General features: G+C 45.0%; 1 protein-coding gene across 2 annotated transcripts in view; it reads left to right on the plus strand.

Moving 5' to 3' along the window:
* Positions 1-9,530: 9,530 nt before the first annotated feature.
* Positions 9,531-21,526, plus strand: part of RAB28 (RAB28, member RAS oncogene family) — a 319,728-nt gene continuing 307,732 nt past the window's right edge. For both annotated transcript variants that reach the window (XM_058192160.1, XM_058192159.1), the window contains exon 1: positions 9,531-9,755. In XM_058192160.1, coding sequence (XP_058048143.1) covers positions 9,675-9,755 — 81 coding nt within the window. In that variant the 5' untranslated portion in view covers positions 9,531-9,674. The remainder of the gene's footprint in view (positions 9,756-21,526) is intronic.

The following is a 21,526-nucleotide window of genomic DNA, read 5'->3' on the forward strand; positions in this document are numbered from 1 at the left end:
GCAAGAAGATATTCGAATGAACTGGGAGAACGTGGGACCATGTGACCATCAAACGGGTCAGGGGGGTGGGACTCTTGGGGTTTGTATAACTGGGAAAAGAATCCAGAAATTCAGTTTTGGAATTTCACTCATCGTGTGCCAGTTTCCTCATGCTAGTAAAGAACTCTGGAAAACAATGGCTTCTGAGTTTTTTTTATGCAGAAGAGGTTTTTCTGGAACCTTGACATTATTCCAAAACTCCTAACTTTCTTTTGCTAACGGTACCCTCTCCTCCGCTCAGAGGGGGCCCGTTAGGGGGGTGCTGGGCCCCAGCCTCCACAACCTCCACAGCGGTGCAAAGACCCAGCGAAGATGGAAGAGCAGCAAGCTGAAAGCGTGGAAGTAGCACAGAAGCTTGAATCTGACGATTTAATTGAAATCCCCTACTTCCCATCGGAAGATATGACTCAAAAACCCGAAGTGGTAGAGCCTGCTTGTCAGCTTGGAGCACGGCCCAAAGACTCAGATTCATGGGTAAGCTGTCGTTCGGGAGAAAACATTTCCCCGGGGCGGAATGGAGAGCCCCCTCCCTCTTCTCAACCTCACTGGAGGACAGTAAAACCCGAGAATTGGGAGAGTCACTGGATTGGGACCTGAGAAACCCCCTAAAATCCCAGTCCCTATTAGACCTCCCTGACACTTTTGAGCGTTTGGAAGTGAGGCCTCGTACAAGCTCAAATTACTGAAGCTCAAAGCCGTTCCGATGAACGCAGGAGGACCTCCCTTCCCTCCTTCAGACGGCAGGGAGTTCAGGCAGCACCAGGGACTTGGGGGGAATCGCAACTCCCCCCTCCAATTGACTTTTCCCGCCAACAGAGGCCTATGCTGCCTCCAGCTGCTTCTATTCCTCCTGGTTGGGCATTTTATCCTGGACAAGGGTGGATCCAATACCAATGGCAACCAGCCAGTTCAGCACCTTTCTTTCCTGGGGGCCCCAGGCCGATTTTTGCCTCATCAACTGAAGCATTTCAAGGACTTCCTTCTCAGCAGCCGGGGGAATTCCACCCCCCTTCACAACTCAGCAACCAGCCACAACAGCAACGGCCGTCCCCCAAATCCCTCTTCAACCGCAAGCAGGCCAGCTAAATTACCGGATATCAAACAAAGGTATCGAAATGGACCCAGGAAAAGTAAAAGCGGTGTTGGATTGGCAACCACCCCGCACATGTAAGCAACTTCAAAGTTTCTTGGGATTCGCAAATTTTTACCGCAAATTCATTCCTTCTTTCGCAGAAGTAGCTCTACCATTAACAGAATTGTTAAAAACTGGGCCATTACCCGCCAAACCCAAACCTACCCAACCCCTACCTTGGACAATGGACTGCCAACGTTTCTTTGAACACCTGAAACGCCTATTCTCAATGGAACCAATTCTTCAACACCCGGATCCAAATAAACCTTTTGTGATCCAAGCTGATGCAAGTGATGTAGCAGTAGCCGCTGTCTTATTACAACGAAATACCGACAACAATCTAATGCCCTGCGCGTACGTGTTTAAAAAACTGACAGACACTGAACGCAGATGGGCAGTTTGGAAAAGGAAGCCTTTGCAGTGCGCTGGGCACTCCTCTCCTGGAGACACTTCCTTGAAGGGGGAAAAGAACCATTCGAGGTGTGGACCGACCACAAAAACCTCGAATACTTAAAAACCCCTCGAAAGCTTTCTCCCAAAGAAGTTCGATGGGCTCAGTTTTTCAAACGGTTCAATTTCACCCTCAAATACATCCCCGGCGACCAAAATCTACTGGCTGACGCCCTATCTAGGAAACCACAATTTGACAGCCAACGCGAAGATTCCCGATAGCGAACCGGCCAGCCAAGCACTTACTCGACCGCGTTCACGCCGTAGTACTAATATCCCACCAAATAAACTACTAGCGGAATTAATTTCAGCACTCACTGACGATGCTTGGTTTAAAGAAAACTTGCCAGACCTCACCTTAAGGGATGGAATACCCTGGAAGGGAACCAAGATTTATGTACCCGTCGCTATGCGGCTGCCTATACTACAGAGAAGCCACGACTCTCGCCTAGGAGGTCACTTTGGATTTTTAAAGACTCTCCACTTGGCTAAAAGACAATTCTGGTGGCCAAAAATGAAATCAGATGTCGAAGACTATGTCCGGAGCTGTGCTACCTGCGCTACCATGAAGTCCAGACCAGGGAAACCCCCTGGACTCCTGCAACCCGTAGCCGAACCCACCAGACCCTGGGAAGAGATTGCCATGGATTTTATTGTTGAACTCCCATCTAGTGGGGGAAATACAGTGATATGGACCGTAGTGGACTTGTTCTCTAAACAGGCCCATTTCACTGCGTGCAGTGGATTGCCATCGGCGAGAAAATTAGCAAAGCTCTTCGTCAAACATATCTACAGACTGCATGGAGTTCCTAAAAGGATAATATCCGACAGGGGTGTTCAATTCACAGCCAAGTTCTGGAGGGACTTCCTACGGTCCATTGGGTCGTCTCAAGGACTTAGTTCTGGGTTCCATCCGGAGACCAATGGAGCGGCTGAAAAATTGAACTCGATGGTGGAACAATACATACGGTGTTATGTAAATTACCAACAAGAAAACTGGTCAGATTTGTTACCATTTGCAGAAATCGCATATAATAATGCTGTACACAGCAGCACGGGGTTAACCCCTTTTCAAGTAACCACCGGCATGGACTTTGTTCCAATGCCTGAACTCCCTGTGTAACCCCCCACTTCCGTTTCCCTAACGGACTGGATGAATTCGTTGAACAAAGGTTGGGAAAATACAAAAAAGGCCTTAGCTGTGACAGCTCGGAATTACAAAGCCCAAGCTGACAAACACCGTTCCCTTCAACCCCCTTTTCACATTGGAGATAGTCTTTTTATCTACTAAGTATCTGAGGTTGAGAATACCCAGCAGAAAATTCGGTCCAAAATTTTTGGGTCCTTTCCCCATTGTAAAAATTATTAATCCCGTTACCGTCCAACTCAAGCTCCCTCGAATGTTGGGGAAAATACACCCGGTATTCCATACCAGCTTATTAAAACCTGCTAGACAGTCTGGTCTGAGACCTCAACCTGCCGCTCCCCCACCACCCTTGATAATCCAAGGTGAAACCCACTATGAAATCAAGAAAATCCTTGACTCTAGACTATACAGAGGTCAATTACAATATTTAGTCCACTGGAAGGGATATCCATTATCTGAATCTACTTGGGTCAAAAGTTGGAAAGTAAATGGGGACAATTTGATTAAACAATTTCACGACACTTTCCCTGACAAACCTAAAAAACCTCTTGGAGAGGGGAGGGGGGGTAGAAGGGAAGTGTGGACCACTGACACTCTTCTTTATCAACTCTTTGTTTTCTTTCCTAGGATATAGCTTCTTTTCCAAGGGGGGACGCCTGTCAGGCCTGGAAACCATATTAGATTTTAGGGTTCCAGACGCTGCCACATTTTTCCCCTGAGGGGAGGAAGGGGGGCTGAGGGGTATGGTAACATTCTTCAAGCGGTCAAGGTCGGATGGTGTTCGCATCTGCAGGAAGAGTGGCAAGAAGATATTCGAATGAACTGGGAGAATGTGGGACCATGTGACCATCAAAGGGGTCCGGGGGGGGACGACTCTTGGGGTTTGTATAACTGGGAAAAGAATCCGGAAATTCAGTTTTGGAATTTCACTCATCGTGTGCCAGTTTCCTCATGCTAGTAAAGAACTCTGGAAAACAATGGCTTCTGAGTTTTTTTTATGCAGAACCTTGACAAAAAGCTGTCTTGGAATGGGCCCTCCCATGCACACGCAAACAGCTGCAAAGTTTCTTGGGATTTGCGAACTTTTATCGTCAATTCATCCCCTCCTTTGCTCAAATTGCTTTGCCAATCACCAACCTCTTAAAAACTAAAGGAGATACAAAGCCCAAACCATCATTACCTCTCGAATGGTCAATGGAATGTCAAGCAGCGTTTGAAAAGTTGAAATGACTGTTTGCTGCTGAACCTATTTTAAAACACCCTGACATGGATGTTCCTTTTGTGGTACAAGCAGATGCTAGTGATGTAGCGGTCGGAGCCGTTTTGCTCCAAAACAATGCCGATGGTAGACTACAACCTTGTGCGTTCACTTCTCGAAAATTAACTGAAACTGAAAGAAGGTGGGCTATTTGGGAGAAAGAAGCATTTGCAGTTCATTGGGCTCTTCGCACTTGGAGACAATTCTTAGAAGGTTCCAATCATCCTTTTGAAGTTTGGACTGATCACAAAAATCTGGAAGCACTAAAAACTCCTAGAAAACTTTCGCCTAAACAAGCCCACTGGGCTCAATATTTTAACCGTTTTAATGTCACTTTACATTACATTCCCGGAGGAAAGAACTTTTTGGCAGATGCTCTTTCACGTCTGCCCCAACACAATGGTACACGCTCCGAGGTGGTTCGCCCAATATTCCCCATTCAGCAGTTAGCAGCTCCGGCTATAACCCGAAGCCATACCAAAACCGAGACGTCACTGCCAGATTAAACAACTAAGTTGTTTAAAGAAGCTTTGAACTCCGATGACTGGTTCTTGGCTCATTCTCATGAATGCACGCTCCGTGATGGACTAGCTTGGATTGGAGCAAAACTATATGTTCCTCTATCACTCAGAGAAACCATCCTACAACGATGCCATGATGCTAAAATGGCAGGACATTTTGGGTTTGTGAAAACCTTGCATCTTCTTAAAAGACAATTTTGGTGGCCAAGTCTTAAAAAGGACATTCAATCGTATATAGCAAGTTGCCCTGTTTGCGCATCATCTAAAAGGCCTCCAGGAAAACCTCCTGGATTATTTCAAACAGTAGCCCGGCCAGGAGCCCCATGGAAAGAAATATCCATGGATTTCATAGTGGAGCTACCCGAAAGTGCAGGCAATACTGTAATCTGGGTAGTCACAGACCTTTTCTCCAAACAAGTCCATTTTATTCCATGTTCCAAAATACCCTCTTCAAAGACTCTGGCAAAGTTGTTTGTGCAACACATTTATAGACTCCACGGGGTTCCTGAACGCATCATCTCAGATCGAGGAGTTCAATTCACTTCTCAATTTTGGAAATAATTTTTGCGACTGATTGGTTCCGACCAAGGATTAAGCTCCTCCCATCATCCCCAGACTAATGGATGTTGTGAACGCTCGAACTCGGTACTAGAACAATATTTACGTTGTTACATTAACTATCAACAAGGCAATTGGGTGGACCTACTACCTTTTGCAGAAGTAGCCTACAATAACTCAATTCATAGTAGCTCCTTTTAAAGTAGCTTCAGGTCAAGACTTTGTTCCCATCTCGGAACTTCCAAAGGAAAAAACCACGGTTTCATCCTTGTCAGAATGGATAGATCAAATACAAAGCACATGGAAAATGACTCGAAAGACGATTGATGTGCCCACCGATTATGTGCCCACTGTGCACATAAAAAACAAGCGGATAAAAAAAGATCCCCTGAGAACAAATACCAAGTTGGAGATAGAGTTTATCTCTCCACCAAATATTTACAAACCACTCAAAAATCTAAAAAACTGGGACCTAAGTATGTGGGACCTTTCCCCATAGTGAAAATCATGAACCCCGTGACTGTACAGCTAGAATTACCAAAAACACTTAGAAGAATTCACCCCGTTTTCCATGTCAGCTTGCTGAAACCAGAACACATGTCTACTTTCCGTGCGAACCATACACCCCTCCTATACCAATTCTCATAGAGAGCGAACAACATTTTGAAGTAAAAGAAATCTTAGATTCAAGAAAACATAGAAATAAAATTCAATATCTTATTGCTTGGAAGCACTTCCCTTTGTCCCAAGCTGAATGGGTGAACAAAGAAGATGTTCGTGCTTCAGAAAAGATAGCACAATTCTATAAAAAATATCCTGACAAACCCTAACTTTTTTCTTTTTTTTTATTATTATTATTATTATTTAATCGTATTTATATACCGCCCTATCTCCCGAAGGACTCAGAACTAATGTCCTTGTTGCAGGAGGGCCGAATGTCAGCCTCCACTCCAATCCTCACATCCTTTTGTACTCTTTATATTCAGTAGTTAGATTGCATGGGGTTTTTATGTGTAATGTAAAGAGCTCATGATTTCAGTTTAAGTAGAGAGGGCCCTTTAAGAGTGTCGTCTGACATAGTTTGAATTCAACAGGAATGTTAGAGCGCGCGCTTTCAACGGACATTGCATTCCTGAGATGATTTACAGCCAGAGACCTGCGGAAGAAGATTACCACGGGGGCCCGAGAAGGAGCTGGCATTGGACCAAACCTGCTTACCTCTTGGGGAGAGGAGGGGCTAACAATGGGATATGGAATGTTAGCCATATTTTGTCTCAGATTCAACTTTATACTGCTGCAGTCCGGATGTACTTAGTAAAAGTACTTTTCTTTATTTACAAATGAAGTCAAAGTATATTCTTTGCTAGATATAATCAGAGGCAGCCTGACACCCAGATTGTTGGAGGCAATAAAAGTTGACTTTGTATATAATATACAAATGGATGAAGACTATTGCTTAACACAGTGTAAGCCACCCTGAGTCTTCGGAGAATGGCGGGATATAAATTCAATTTAAAAAAAAAAGTGGACACATTTTACTAAAATGGGGGAATATCTAAAATATAAGCTTGAAGGGTGGCATAAAGTGACAGGAAACAGTGTTCAGTGGATGATGCTAAAATCTGCCATATTGGAGGTACAGACTAGGTACAGATATAGGTAGACTATGTGAAACCTGGCTCAACAGTAGTAACTGCGAGAGGGATCTTGGAGCCCTAGTGGACAACCATCTAAACATGAGCTAATAGTGTACTGCAGCAGCCAAAAAAGCTAATGGAATATTAGGTTGCATTAACAGACGGATAAAATCAAGATTATGTGAAGTAATAATACCACATCATAAAGCCTTAGTAAGACCACACTTAGAATACTGCATCCAGTTTTGGTCACCCTAATACAAAAAAATGCTGAGATTTTGGAAAGAGTTCAGAGAAAAGCAACAAAGATGATTAGGGGCCTAGGAGCTATAACATATGAAGAACGATTGCAGGAACTGGGTATACCTGGTCTAGTGAAAAGAAGGACCAGAGATCATAGTATAGCAGTCTTCCAATACTGGCAACAAGGAAGAGAGGGTCAACTTATTTACTAAAGTACCTGAAGGCAAGACAAACAATGGATGGAAACTAATCAAGGAAAGAAGCAAGAACTAAGGAGAAAATTCCTAACAGTGAGAACAATTAAACCAGTGGAACGCCTTACTTTCAGATGTTGTGGGTGAGGCTTTTAAGAGGGTACAGAGCAATAGAAGAAAAGGATTTAGGTGTGCTCATAGCAATTGACTGCAAAATGAATAAACATTGTGGCCAGGCAGCTGTGAAGGCAAACAAAATTCTGGGCTGCATCACTAAAGGGATCACCAGCAGGAAAAAAGGAGGTCCTAATCCCGTTATGTAGGGCTTTAGTCAAATTCCATTTGGAATACTGTGAAGTTCTAGAGACCTCACTCAAAAAAATGGTATTGATTAAGATTGAGCTACTCCAGAAATGGGCAACAACACATACCAAGAGAGACTAGAGGAACTAAATCAGTACAGTACGGAGGACAGAAAGGAAAAGGTGTGTTTGTGACGTGATTGAAACCTTCAAATATATTAAGGGAGTTTATAAGGTTCTAGAAGGCAGTATTTTCAATATTAAGCAAAAATCAAGAACATGGGAGCATAACCTCAAACTGAGAAGTTAAAACATAATGTTAGAAACTATTACTTCACAGAAACAATAGTGGAAGCTTGGAATCAACTTCTGGCAGAGAATGAGTTATTCACCAGTAATTGAGTTTAACCATATTTAGGATAAACACATGTCTTTTATCAACAAAAAATAAAAAAATAATAACATAAATCAAAATAATTAAAAACCAATAAATAAAAAACTCTCAAAGGGCAGAATTGATGGACCACTGTGTTATTTTCTACTGTCAATTATCTATTTCAAATGCAGCTGCTCGGCCTAGACCCGTGATGGCAAACCTATGGCATGTGTGCCAGAGGTGGCACATAGAGCCCTCTCTGTGGGTACGTGCACCGTCAACTGCTCTTCTGCATGCCAGCCAGCTGATCTTCGCGCATGTTGGAGCCCCAGAAGCCAAAAGACCAGCATGCACATTGGCCAGCTGATCTTCGGGTTTCTGGGGCTCCAGTATGTGTGCGTTCCAATTTGGGCATTTGGTGCTGAAAAGGTTCGCCATTACTGGCCTAGACCTTCCCTTTTAACTGGCCTGGGAATTGCTGCTTTCTGCCTTCCCAGCAAGTGCAGTTCTGAATATTTGATTGAATTTAGAAGTTGGCATCTTATAAAATTATACGTCTTGGACATAGGACATATATAAAGTATATGCCAACCAGTCTTTACGATGTAGCTTTTATCTTTTTCAGTAAAGGGTCATACATAGGTGCTCTTACAATGGTATGTTGGAACTTGCATGGAGCTTCGAGTTGAGATTGTCATTTACTTGTTAAAAAGAGCTCCCTTCTTTAACAATTAAATGGCCACATGAAGACTGGAGATCGTTATCAAAAGAGAATGAATCAAGATCAGCTCCCAGGATCTCTATGAACATTACCCTGTACCTTTACTATCCAGGACACAGAAGTGGTCGGCCTCCCCCGGCACGCTTTTGACTTGGGTCACTACCTGAAATTCCTGGTGGCCTCCCGTCCAAGGAGGAACAGCATTCCTACTAATCTCCCGCAGAGGCTATCCAGTGCTGCTACCTCCTGGTGCTCTTGCGGAAACGACCTTGGCTTTGCAACCGACGGTATAGTGTTACTTCTAGCTGGACTTTCGCAGCTGATCAGTTCCATTATTTCAGAGCTGGAGAGCCGTGCAATATGATCAAACGCTTAATATTAATATTAATAACACAATACAAACGGTTCTGAATTGTTTCAAGCGTCCCAACGTTAAGGTGCATGAGATATGCGGCTATATCATTTTTTTTACAGAAATACCGTAATTCACGTTTATGGCTCCCGGTTTCTTCCACATGCATTCACGGTATTGGGTTCCCACGGACTGGCTAAAGGTTTGCGGGCGCCTCATGGAGGCGCCGTGTACATTTTAGCAGGTGAAGGGGCGTGTCTTTACCACCCGTTTCCCCGCCCCCGGTGGCCATAGGCAGTGTATGGGATTCAGTTCTTTTTTTGGGAGAAACCATCAATGTAGAGAGGGGGGACTGCGTCAATGCACCAGCGTGCTTACCGTCCCTGTCCTAATGTTCCTTTTAATTGTATTCATTTTATATATTCAATTCATACTTATATATATGTTATTTAATATGTATTCGATAAAATAAATAAATAAATGAATGAATGAATGAATGCAGGGATTACGGGCAGCCGCGCTTCATTTTTTTTTCTAGCTGCCGAGCCAGCTTCCTCCGCACTTCACGTTCTGTGGCTGTTCCACTTCCGCAGCGGCGCAGCGTCCCGCCCCATTGGCTTGCTGGAGTGTTGGTCCAGTGACTCCAGTCCAACGCCTCCTGGGCGACAGAATGGAGAAAATGGCAACGGTGCGGAGGCCTTTGAGGCTCCTTTGAAGGCAACTTTCCGCACTGGACTGCGGGCGATGTCGGACTCGGAGTCGGAGGAAGAAGGCGCCAACAGGCAGCTCAAGTTCGTGCTGTTGGGCGACGGCGCCTCCGGCAAGGTTAGTCCAGAGAGCAGAAGGCTGCGGGCCCCCGGGGATGTATCGGAGGCTTCCTAAACAAGGCCTCAGCGCCTGGGGTGGTGGTGCGAGTCAGGGGCGGACTCTCCCAGAACTCTTCCCCCGGGGCTTCTCGGCTCTCCTCGACTGCTCGGAGGCCCCGCGTTGATTGCAGAGGGGACCCCCACCTTCTGGGGGACGATTGTATTTTGGCGCAGGGATTAGCCTGGAAGGAAAGGGAAAAGGCTAATCTCATAAATATCTTGAAGGGACGATTAAGTTAATCTGTTTGGAAAGGATGTTCATGATGAAGTATTCCCTCTCTCCTAATAAAATTAGGGAACCGTTTCCTTCTTAAATGGTATAGTGTAATTCCAACATATATGCTCAATGAGAGTTGGGCCTGTGATGTAAATGCCGTTCTAATTTATTTTGCAATAAATAGTTTTTCAGCGCCTTGAAATAACGTTATTATTCTGGATTAGAAATCTGTGAATAGGGAAGTGTTGCAAGTTATTCCATCAAATGAATAAATAATAAATGAATGAATGAATAAATAAATAAATAAAACGTCGACATACATACAAATATACAGCACTGTTGGCTTTATTTTCCTTACTTTTTCAAGTATCTGCTGAATAGGATTTCCCTGATTAGTAAGTGTGCCAATTGTTGTAAGCATTATTTCGCCTGGCTGCAGAAGATTCTTATAGGTAGAAAAGTAGTCACCAAGGAGCCTGACCTTAGTGGGCACATACATTGGTTGTGAAATCTGGCCGGATCTATCTGGCTTGTGTGAACCAGTAGCGTCAGCGGTGAGAGGCTACGCCCACCCACTGGGATGTCATTTTGTCCCATTTTTGACCCGCTGCGCATGCGCAGAAGGTATTTTGCATGTGCAGAAGAGGCGCGCACGCCCATTCCTCAACTGGTAGCGAAGGTAAGTGCATTTCACCGCTGATTGGTTGTGAGAAGCCCATTTTGACCAACATTCCAATTTGCCTTTTCTGAATCACCACAACAGAGAACCCTTGTTATTAGGCAACATAAAAGCACCATCAGTAAAGCATGGTATAGCCTATTTGAATTCTTTATATCAACTATTTCAACAGTTGCCATAATTTCAATAATAAAGGTCTTTGTATATCAATATGGAATATACACAAATAAATGACAATGGAATGGGACAACTCACCATGGCCATCTTGCCGCAGCCAACTCGCCATGGACAACGCATCGTGGTCATTCCACGTGGGATAACTCAATGCAATAAATATCCGCCACTGTTTCTTTGACATTATTTCCATTGACAAAAATGGAAATAATGTAGAAACAGTGGCGGATAACATTTGTTGAATTGAATTATCCCATATGGATGGTTCCGTGGCAAGATGGCTGTGGCGAGATGGCTGCAGCGAGTTGGTTATGGCGAGTTGTCCTAGATCCCATGGACCAAATCCTAAACCCAGCTGGGCATATCTCCAAGAGGGAAATACTCCCATCTAGTGTCATCCAGTCTTGGTGATGCACAGCAGATCATTTTGTTCCTCCCTTACAAATGACAGATTAACAAGGGGATCCTTGTTAATAAACCTGGTATTCATTAGCAGCAGCCAAAGGCCAGAGCCTCCAAAGGTCTGCTATTCAGCATCAGGTGTGAACTTGGAACCCCAGAACACACCACTGTTATTAAGTAGCAGGAGCATCTTTACCTGTAAAGGCCTGCCTTATGGCTCCTGTTTCTTCCCCTACCCGTCACTACCTGGTTTAATTCTAACTCTAAACCAGTGCTGTCAAACTCTCAGCCCACGAGCTAGATGTGTCACATTCTGGCCATGCCCATGCCGGTTTAGCGAAGGAGGGAAAAGTCCTGGTACGTCACATGACACTGCCTTGATGACATGAGTTTGACACCCCTGCTCTAAACTCTGTAAGGTGGTCTTCTATTCCCAACCCTGACCACTCTCCTTCCTGCACTGTCAACCCTGTCATTATGTCAATCATACTGATTCACTTCAATCATTCAATGGGTAGGTGGAAGGACAAATATTCCTGTGGCGCTTTAGCTGTAGCTCTTTGTGCCGTTGGGAGTCCTCACTCTGCAACCCTTTCCACACTCAAAAGTGTCCCTCCCCACGTGCTGGTCTTTCCAACTGGTCTTTCCAATTGGCCTTTGCAACACACCCAGCCTGCCCATCGCATCTGGGCAAGAGGGTAACATACATAAAATAGCCAACCATGTTCTCACCCTAGAGGTCAATCCAATGTCACCTTGGGGTCCTTGAACTCCTGTGTGCTCCCCCCCATTTGCTAAAGTTGCTCCCTGTCAGTCCTAGAGGTTATTTCCACCCATGTCTGGCCACATCCTTCATGTTATTGCTTTAAACTGTTCATTGCTTATTTCATTTGTACTTCGTCCTTTTCTATAAGACAGCTAGAACACCACTGTTTCTAGGGAAGTGGTTCCTGAATATATTCTCTTTGTACGAATATTTTTCTCTCTAATTTTGTTTATGAAGGGTTTTACTTTAATAATTCCCTCTTCCTTTAGTCTCATTTGCTTATACTACAGGTCTGTAAATTGTAGAGTAGAGTAGAGGAGTAGAGTAGAGTAGAGTAGAGTAGAGTAGAGTAGAATAGAATAGAATAGAATAGAATAGAATAGAATAGAATAGAATAGAATAGAATAGAACAGAACAGAACAGAACAGAACAGAACAGAACAGAACAGAACAGAACAGAACTTTTTATTGGTCAAGTGTGATTGGACACAAGGAATTTGTCTTTGGTACATATGCTCTCAGTGTACATAAAAGGACAAGATGCATTCATCAAGAATCATAAGGTACAATATTTAATGATAATCGTAGGGTACAAATAAGCAATCAGGAAACAATATCAATAAAAATCATAAGGATACAAGTAAGAAAGTTATAGTCATGTCATAGTGGGAGGAGATGGGTAATAGGAACGGTGAGAAGACTAATAATAATAGTAATGCAGCCTTAGTGAATAGTTTGACGATGTTGAGGGAATATCTGAATTATATAAGAGTAGCCGTACATTTTCCTAAAATTTTCAGATTTAAAAAAAAATTTTTTTTTCCAATTTAATTGACATTTTTAATTTAAATAGTTATTATATTTTAAATAATTACTTTTACAAAGATTAGTGGTGGTTTACAGTTAAGAATTAAATAATCAAACATCAATAAATAACATACTAAATTAATAGTCCTATTAGCATTATTATAATAAAGACTATCAAAACTATTATTATTAGGTCTACTGATGTTCAGATTTTAACCTCTAAAACAGGGGTCTCTAACCTGTGGGCTGTGGTCCACTATCGGACCATGGCCTACTTGCAACCGGGCCACATGAGTGAGCACCACTTGCACGAGCAGCAGATGCCAGTCCTGGTAGCCCCTCTCATGCGAAGGGAAGCGCCAGTGCTCGTAGCCCCACTTGTGCAAGTTGTGTGTGCCTGCTACTCACACACAGCTGTGTGCCCTGCACCTCACAGAAAACCATCCACTCTCCCCCTCCCCCCGTGCTTGGCCAACACAGACAGCTTTGGGAACGTTGCTCTAAAAGATCTTTTTGAATTTGTTTTTTCCATAGCTTTTCTGAACCTAGGAGTAGTTATGCCACCGGGATTGCCAGTGAAAGGCTATTCCAGAGATTCAGTGCTACATTTGAAAAGCACAGGTCTCTTGTTCTCAAAAGTATCTCTTGTAGGGAAGAGGTTCATTATTTATACTGTGGATATGTCTTCTGGATGGCAAATCACTTTCAAGCAGACAGTCCCTCCCAGTCCTGAGTGCCAAATAGATTTTGTAGTTAAAATCAGATTTTATATGCCCAGAAGTTTGTTCTACCCAATGCAGAGCCTACAACTGGCTGCACTATGTTTTGCATCTCATGAAAACTTAGTTGGGTTCCATAAGGCTTAAAAAATGGTCACTGAACGCAGTGGGGGAGGCCATGATAGTGATGTGTAAAGCAGAAAGAGCAGGGCCTGTCAGCTGACATTCAGAAGTCCCCCATTCCCTTTGGCTTTTGTTCTCATGGAGACCTTTTATTTTGTAAGTGTTTCAGAGGCAGGCAGAAAAAATGTTTTTTTAGCTAACAGGTTGTATGACCTGAACATCTTTGAAAACCATTAGTCAAGAGGGCTTCCAAATTCCTGAGGAGTGGTACCTCATCCAGAGTCACCATTGGAACAGATAGGTTCTTATGCTGTGATTCAACTACAACTTGTTCCTCCTAGTATTAGTCTTTACAACTATCAAAATCCTTCCAGGTTCCAGAATTAAGCCAAGACTTCCACAGCATCACTGATCTACCCTGGGATAGAGAGATAGGGTATTATCAGCATACTCATCCCAAGTGATGGTTACTCCCTTAATTTGTTTAAGAGTTAAACTGTACGAATGAGAGAGAAGAACCCTGCAATACCTCACATTGGAGTGGCTAACAGGTACTCCTCCCCCTGCCTTTTCTTTCCCAACCATCCATTTAGAAAGGAGTAGATTGACTAAAAAGTAAGTCCTATTTATGTATGGTTTCTATTCCATGACTAGATCTGAATCTGAATAAAAAGGATCCAAAATCTGCCTCCTCTGGCATGTTTTGCCGTTGATCCCAGACCACAGCCTTTACAACTATCTCTAAAAGGGAATTGCACTTGATGAACATGGCCAGATTTAGGCAGTTTCTTTCAGGGCAGGTGGTATCATTCCCTCTCCAAACTTGGCATGTGTAATGTCCTTGATTCAACTGATCACATCCATCCACCTGAAGGTAAGGCATGGATTTTGTTTATGAAGAGGATGTGCTCAATTCTCCCCATATTTTACACATTTCCTCAGATACCCCAGGATGAAGTAAATCCCAGATGACAGAATTTTGTACCTCAATATAGACACTTGAATATGTTGCTTGAAGCAGATGCTGACAAAGCAAAGGGTAGCAATAACAATAAGCATTTAAAATTATATACTACTCCTTAGTGCTTTACAGTACTCCCTGAGTGGTTTATAATGTCAGCATTTGTCTCCCAAAATTTGGGTCCTCATTTTACTGACCTCATCAGGATGGAAGGCTGAGTCAAGCTCAAGCCCTGTCAGGATCAAACTTGAGGCTGTGGGCAGAGTTAGCTTGCAGTACTGCATTCTAACCACTGCACCATCAGGGCTCATTGATTTCTGCATTATAAGTTCAGATAATTAAAAATCCTGTAATGCGGCCAAGAAGAATTTTTGGGGTTTTTTAAATAGGTTTTTAAAGAGGGGTCTTTTAAGGGGGGGGAGGGATATGACGGGTGGGGGGAATAACCCGTTGGGGAGGGATCTAGCCCCCGTGCTTGTTCGCGGCACTACACCATCTGGTCCGAAGACAGAGGGGGATGGGTTCATTCCAGGAGTAGAGAGTTGTTCAATCTGTACGGTAAGTGGGAGAGGCAGATATGGCAGAAGCGGGGGCCATATCAAGTGTTGCGAGCACGTGCTCGCTGTCTCAAAGCGATCACGTGCTCCGGCCCCTCAGTCTTCACCCGTTCCCTGGGCGGTCATGGTCCTCAGAGCCTTGGTCTCCGGTTGATGTTATGTAATGCTTGGTCCGTGGTCAATAAGGCCCCCCTGATCGGTGATCTTATTCAGGGGGAAGCCCCGGACCTTATGGGCATTACGGAGACCTGGTTGGGTCCGGAGGGGGGGGTCCCCTTGTGGAGTTATGCCCGCCAGGTTTCCGAGCATTTCATCGGCCGAGAGCCCAAGGTAGGGGTGGGGGGGTAACGGTTGTTATTAGGGAAAGTCTAGAGCCGAGGGAGGCCACTGTGCCTCAGATTGCCGGTTGTGAATCCCTCTTTGTGAAGTGGGGCCATCGGAATCAGTTGGGTTGTTGATCACGTACCTGGCTCCTTGCTGCGTGACTACAGCCCTACCCGAGTTGTTGGAGGTGCTCGCCGGGGTGGCGGTTGAGACCCCCCAGACTTATAGTCATGGGGGACTTTAACCTGCCATCGACGGGCTTGTCATCGACAACGGCTCGGGAGTTCCAGGCTTCCATGACGGCCTTGGACCTGATTCAAGTAATTGATGGCCCCATGCACATTTATTTATTTATTTATTTATTTCGATTTTTATACTGCCCTTCTCCCGAAGGACTCAGGGCGGTGTACAGCCAAGTAAAAATACACTGTATACAAATTAAAAGAAATTTAAAAGGAACATATTATGATGTCGCCGAAAAATTTAAAACAATTTAAAATCTAAAAATATAAATAACCCCGATAAAATTTTAATCCAGTCCCGCTTGAATAAATAGGTGCGTTTTCAGCTCACTGCGAAAAGTCCGAAGATCAGGCACTTGACATAAACCAGGGGGAAGTTCATTCCAAAGCGTAGGATCTCCCACAGAGAAGGCCCTTCCCCTGGGGGCCGCCAACCGACATTGCTTGGCGGACGGCACCCTGAGAAGGCCCTCTCTGTGTGAGCGTACGGGTCGGTGGGAGGCAAAAGGTAACAGCAGGCAGTCCCGTAAGTACATAGGGGATGGCACACTGGACTTAATTTATATCTCTGGTCAGTGGCTAAATGATCTGGAATTAGATAAGTTAGAAACAGAACTGGTGTCATGGTCAGATCATTTTCTCCTTCGCCTAGATTTTCGGACCGCTACCCACCACTGCAGGGAGACGGAGCCAATGCGTTGGTTCCGTCCCAGGCGCCTTATGGACCCGGAGGGGTTCCTGATGGAGCTTGGGCCATTTTCTGAGGACCTGGCCCACGGCATGGCTGGAGAGCTAGTTGCGGCCTGGGAACGGGCCGCGGCTGGAGCTTTGGACCGTGTCATGCCCTTGCGGCCTCTGACCCGGCGTAGATCTCGACCGGCCCCTTGGTTTTCCGAGGGGCTGAGGGAGATGAAACGCCGGAGAAGACGCCTAGAGAGTGTGTGGAGGTCCAGCCATTCCGAAGCTGACCGAACACTAGTTAGGTCCTATTCTAGGACCTACCTAGTGGCAATGAGGGAGGCGAGGCATTCCTACACTTCCACCCTCATTGCGTCGGCAGATAACCGCCCAGCCGCCCTGTTTCGGGTGGCCTGCTCCCTCCTGCATCAGGAGGTGCGGGATGACCCGTTGCAGGGCTGTGCCGAGGAGTTTAGTGGTTATCTATATGACAAAATCGTTCAGCTCCGGGATGGCTTGGACCGAAATTGGGATGATCCAGGTGAGAGGGCGGAGTCGCGTCTTGTGGATATTGTTTGGGATGAGTTTGATCCTGTGACTCTCGAGGACGTGGACAGGTTGCTGGGGAGGCTGCACACTACGACATGTTTACTGGACCCGTGCCCTTCCTGGTTGGTGCTGGCCTCCCGGGAAGTGACACGAGGCTGGCTCCAGGGGATTACCAACGCTTCTTTGTTGGAGGGAGTTTTCCCTGCCGCCTTGAAGGAGGCGGTAGTGAGGACCCTCCTCAAGAAGCCTTCCCTGGACCCAGCTATTTTAGGTAACTACCGTCCGGTCTCCAACCTTCGCTTTATTGCGAAGGTTGTAGAGAGTGCTGTGGCACGGCAGCTACCCCAGTTCCTGGATGAAGCTGTCTATCTGGACCCGTTCCATCCAGCTTCCGACCCGGGTACAGCACGGAGACAGCTTTGGTCGCATTGGTGGATGATCTCTGGAGGGCCAGAGACAGGGGTCATTCCTCTGCCCTGGTCCTATTAGATCTCTCAGCGGCTTTCAATACCATTGACCATGGTATCCTGCTGTGCCGGTTGGAGGGGTTGGGAGTGGGAGGCACCGTTTATCGGTGGTTCTCCTCCTATCTCTCCGACCGGTCGCAGACGGTGTTGACGGGGGCAGAGGTCGACCACGAGGCACCTTACTTGTGGGGTGCCACAGGGGTCGATTCTCTCGCCCCTCCTGTTCAACATCTATATGAAGCCGTTGGGTGAGATCATCAGTGGCTTCGGGGTGAGATATCAGCTGTACGCTGATGATACTCAGCTGTACTTTTCCACCCCGGGCCACCCCAACGAAGCTGTCGAAGTGCTGTCCCGGTGTTTGGAAGCCGTACGGGTCTGGATGGGGAGGAAAAGGCTCAAGCTCAATCCCTCCAAGACGGAGTGGCTGTGGATGCTGGCACCCCGATACAGTCAGCTGCAGCTGCAGCTGACTGTTGGGGGCGAGTTATTGGCCCCAAGGGAGGGAGTGCGCAACTTGGGTGTTCTCCTGGATGCACGGCTGTTGTTTGAAGACCATTTGGCGGCCGTCTCCAGGAGAGCCTTTCACCAGGTTCACCTGGTTCGCCAGTTGCGCCCCTTCCTCGATCAGGATGCCCTATGCACAGTCACTCATGCTCTTGTTACCTCCCGCCTGGATTATTGCAATGCTCTCTACATGGGGCTCCCCTTGAGATGCAGTCGGAGGCTTCAGTTGGTCCAGAATGCAGCTGCGCGGGTGATAGAGGGAGTCTCACGTAGCTCCCATGTAACACCTCTCCTGTGCAGACTGCACTGGCTTCCTGTTGCCTTTCGGGTTCATTTCAAGGTTTTGGTTACCACCTTTAAAGCGCTCCATGGCTTGGGGCCTGGGTACTTACGGGACCGCCTGCTGTTACCTCATGCCTCCCACCGACCCGTATGCTCACATAGAGAGGGCCTTCTCAGGGCCGTCCGCCAGGCAATGTCGGCTGGCGGCCCCCAGGGGAAGATCCTTCTCTGTGGGGGCTCCTACACTTTGGTATGAACTTCCCCCTGGGTTACGTCAAATACCTGACCTTCGAACCTTTCGCCGCGAACTGAAACCATATTTGTTTGTTCACGCGGGGCTTTCTTAAATTGTCTAGATTTCAAATTTTAAATTTTATTTAAATCTTAAATTGGGGTTTTTAGATTTTTAATTATTTTAATTTTCGGCCACACTGTATAATAAGTTTTTAAATTTACTTTTAATTGTACATTGTTTCTTTTTTTTACCTTGGCTGTACACCACCCTGAGTCCTTCGGGAGAAGGGCGGTTTATAAATCTAATAAAATAAAATAAATAAATAAATAAATAAAAGAAATTTCCACAAATGCCTCCCCTCCCCCTCCCTCCCCCCTCCCCCTCCCCCCTCCACCCAATCCCCCCACCCCCCTCAGACTTCCCAGAGCAAAATACAGGGTATAAAATCTAACAATCATAAGCTAGAATACGTTAACTATCCATAAACTCCCATCCCTTCCCTAGAGCCTTAACTCCCCTTTTACATAAAGAAAAATATACAAATGCAATTTTTTCTTTCTATTCATTCATAAGTTATTTGGTACTTCTTGGTCTGATATTTGTTTTGAGTATAATCAATCCATCTTCTCCATTCCAGTATATATCTTTCTTGTGAATAGTCTTTCAGATACGCTGAGATTTTTGCCATCTCCGCTAAATTCGGTACTTTTAATATCCACTCTTCAATGGTAGGCAGATATTCCTTCTTCCAATATTGCGCTACCAATAGTCTAGTTGCTGATATTAAATTTAAGATCAATTTAGTCTATTGCTAAAGTCCAGTCCGTAATTATACCCAATAAAAACAACTGCGGAGTAAACTTTATCATCTTTTTCAAAATATTTTGCATAACCCACCAAATTTTTATCCAAAATGCTTTGATTTTTTTACAAGTCCACCATATATGATAATAAGTAGCATCATCACAATCACATCTCCAACATTTAGTTTGCAAATTCAGATACATGCAGGCCAGTTTTTTAGGATCTAGATGCCATCTATAAAACATTTTGTAAAAATTTTCTCTTAAATTTTGTGCTTGTATAAATTTAACATTCCTAACCCAATTTTTTTCCATGTTTCCATCGTTATAGATTGCTGAATATTTTGTGCCCATTTTACCATACAGTCCTTAACTAATTCCGTTTCTGAATCTATTTCTATCAAGGCATTATATAACCTTTTAATATGCGATTGACTTTGATCTCTAATTTGTTTTACCAAGTTTTCCTCATTTTGCATGACACCAGTTTTCTGATCTTCTCTCCATCTAGCTTGCAGGTGTCCATACTGAAACCAAGTATGAATTATCCTTTCTTTCTTTCATTATATTTAAAGGTTTCAATTGTAATTTACCCTTTTCCATAAAAAGAAGCTCTTTGTAGGTAACCACCTCTTGTTTTTATTCTATATTTATGTTCTCTATCAGATGTCTGGGGATTGCCCATATAGGTATTTTACAATTTAACTTATATTGATACTTTTTCCAAACCCGCAACAAAGCACTTCTAAGTATATGGCTTTTAAAAACCTTATCCACTTTCTTATCATATAATAAATAAGCATGCCATCCATATAACAAATCATAACCTTCTATATTTAGTGTTCTTTCTTCTGTTAGTTTAAACCAATCACTGATTAGTGACAGGGCAGCTGCTTCATAATATTTATTTATTTATTTATTTATTTATTTATTTATTTTTCAAATTTATATACCGCCCTATCTCCCTAAGGACTCAGGGCGGTTCACAGGCAGTTAAAATACATATAAATACAGATTAAAAACAATTAAAAAACTTATTCTATTGCCCGAAATTTAAAATAGTATAAATAATAAAAACCCCTTAAAACCCATAACTTTAAAATCTAATCCAGTCCCGTGCAGATAAATAAGTGTGTTTTAAGCTCGCGACGAAAGGTTCGGAGGTCCGGAAGTTGGCGAAGTCCTGGAGGGAATTCGTTCCAGAGGGTGGGAGCCCCCACAGAGAAGGCCCTTCCCCTGGGTGCCGCCAGACGGCACTGCCTAGCTGACGGCACCCTGAGGAGTCCCTCTCTGTGAGAGCGCACGGGTCGGTGAGAGGTATTTGGTAGCAGTAGGCGGTCCCGTAAATAGCCCGGCCCTATGCCATGGAGCGCTTTAAAGATTGTCACCAGCACCTTGAAGCGCACCCGGAAGGCCACAGGTAGCCAGTGCAGTCTGCGCAGGATAGGTGTAACACGGAGCCACGAGGGCTCCTCTATCACCCGCAGCTGCATTCTGAACTAACTGAGCCTCCGGATGCCCCTCAAGGGAGCCCCATGTAGAGAGCATTGCAATAATCCAGGCGAGACGTCACGAGGCGTGAGTGACCGTGCATAAGGCATCCCGGTCTAGAAAGGCGCAACTGGCGCACCAGGCGAACCTGGTGGAAAGCTCTCCTGGAGACGGCCGTCAAATGATCTTCAAAGACAGCCGTTCATCCAGGAGAACGCCCAGATTGCGCACCCTCTCCATCGGGGCCAGTGACTCGCCCCCAACAGTCAGCCGAGGACTCAGCTGACTGTACCGGGATGCCGGCATCCACAGCCACTCTGTCTTGGAAGGATTGAGCTTGAGCCTGTTTCTCCCCATCCAGACCCGTACGGCTTCCAAACACCGGGACAGCACTTCGATAGCTTCATTGGGGTGGCCCGGTGTGGAGAAGTACAGCTGGGTGTCATCAGCGTACAGCTGGTACCTCACACCGAAGCCACTGATGATCTCACCCAGCGGCTTCATATAGATGTTGAACAGAAGGGGCGAGAGAATCGACCTCTGCGGCACCCCACAGGTGAGGCGCCTCGGGGCCGACCTCTGCCCCCCTGTCAACACCGTCTGCGACCGGTCAGAGAGATAGGAGGAGAACCACCGATATATTATATAGACAATATAAATCATAAGGATTACCAGCAACAAAGTTACAGTCATACAGTCATAAGTGGAAAGAGATTGGTGATGGGAACGATAATATAATCTTAGATTA

The sequence above is a fragment of the Ahaetulla prasina genome, chromosome 8 (assembly GCF_028640845.1).
Source record: "Ahaetulla prasina isolate Xishuangbanna chromosome 8, ASM2864084v1, whole genome shotgun sequence".
In the NCBI taxonomy this organism is placed as follows: Eukaryota; Metazoa; Chordata; class Lepidosauria; order Squamata; family Colubridae; genus Ahaetulla; species Ahaetulla prasina.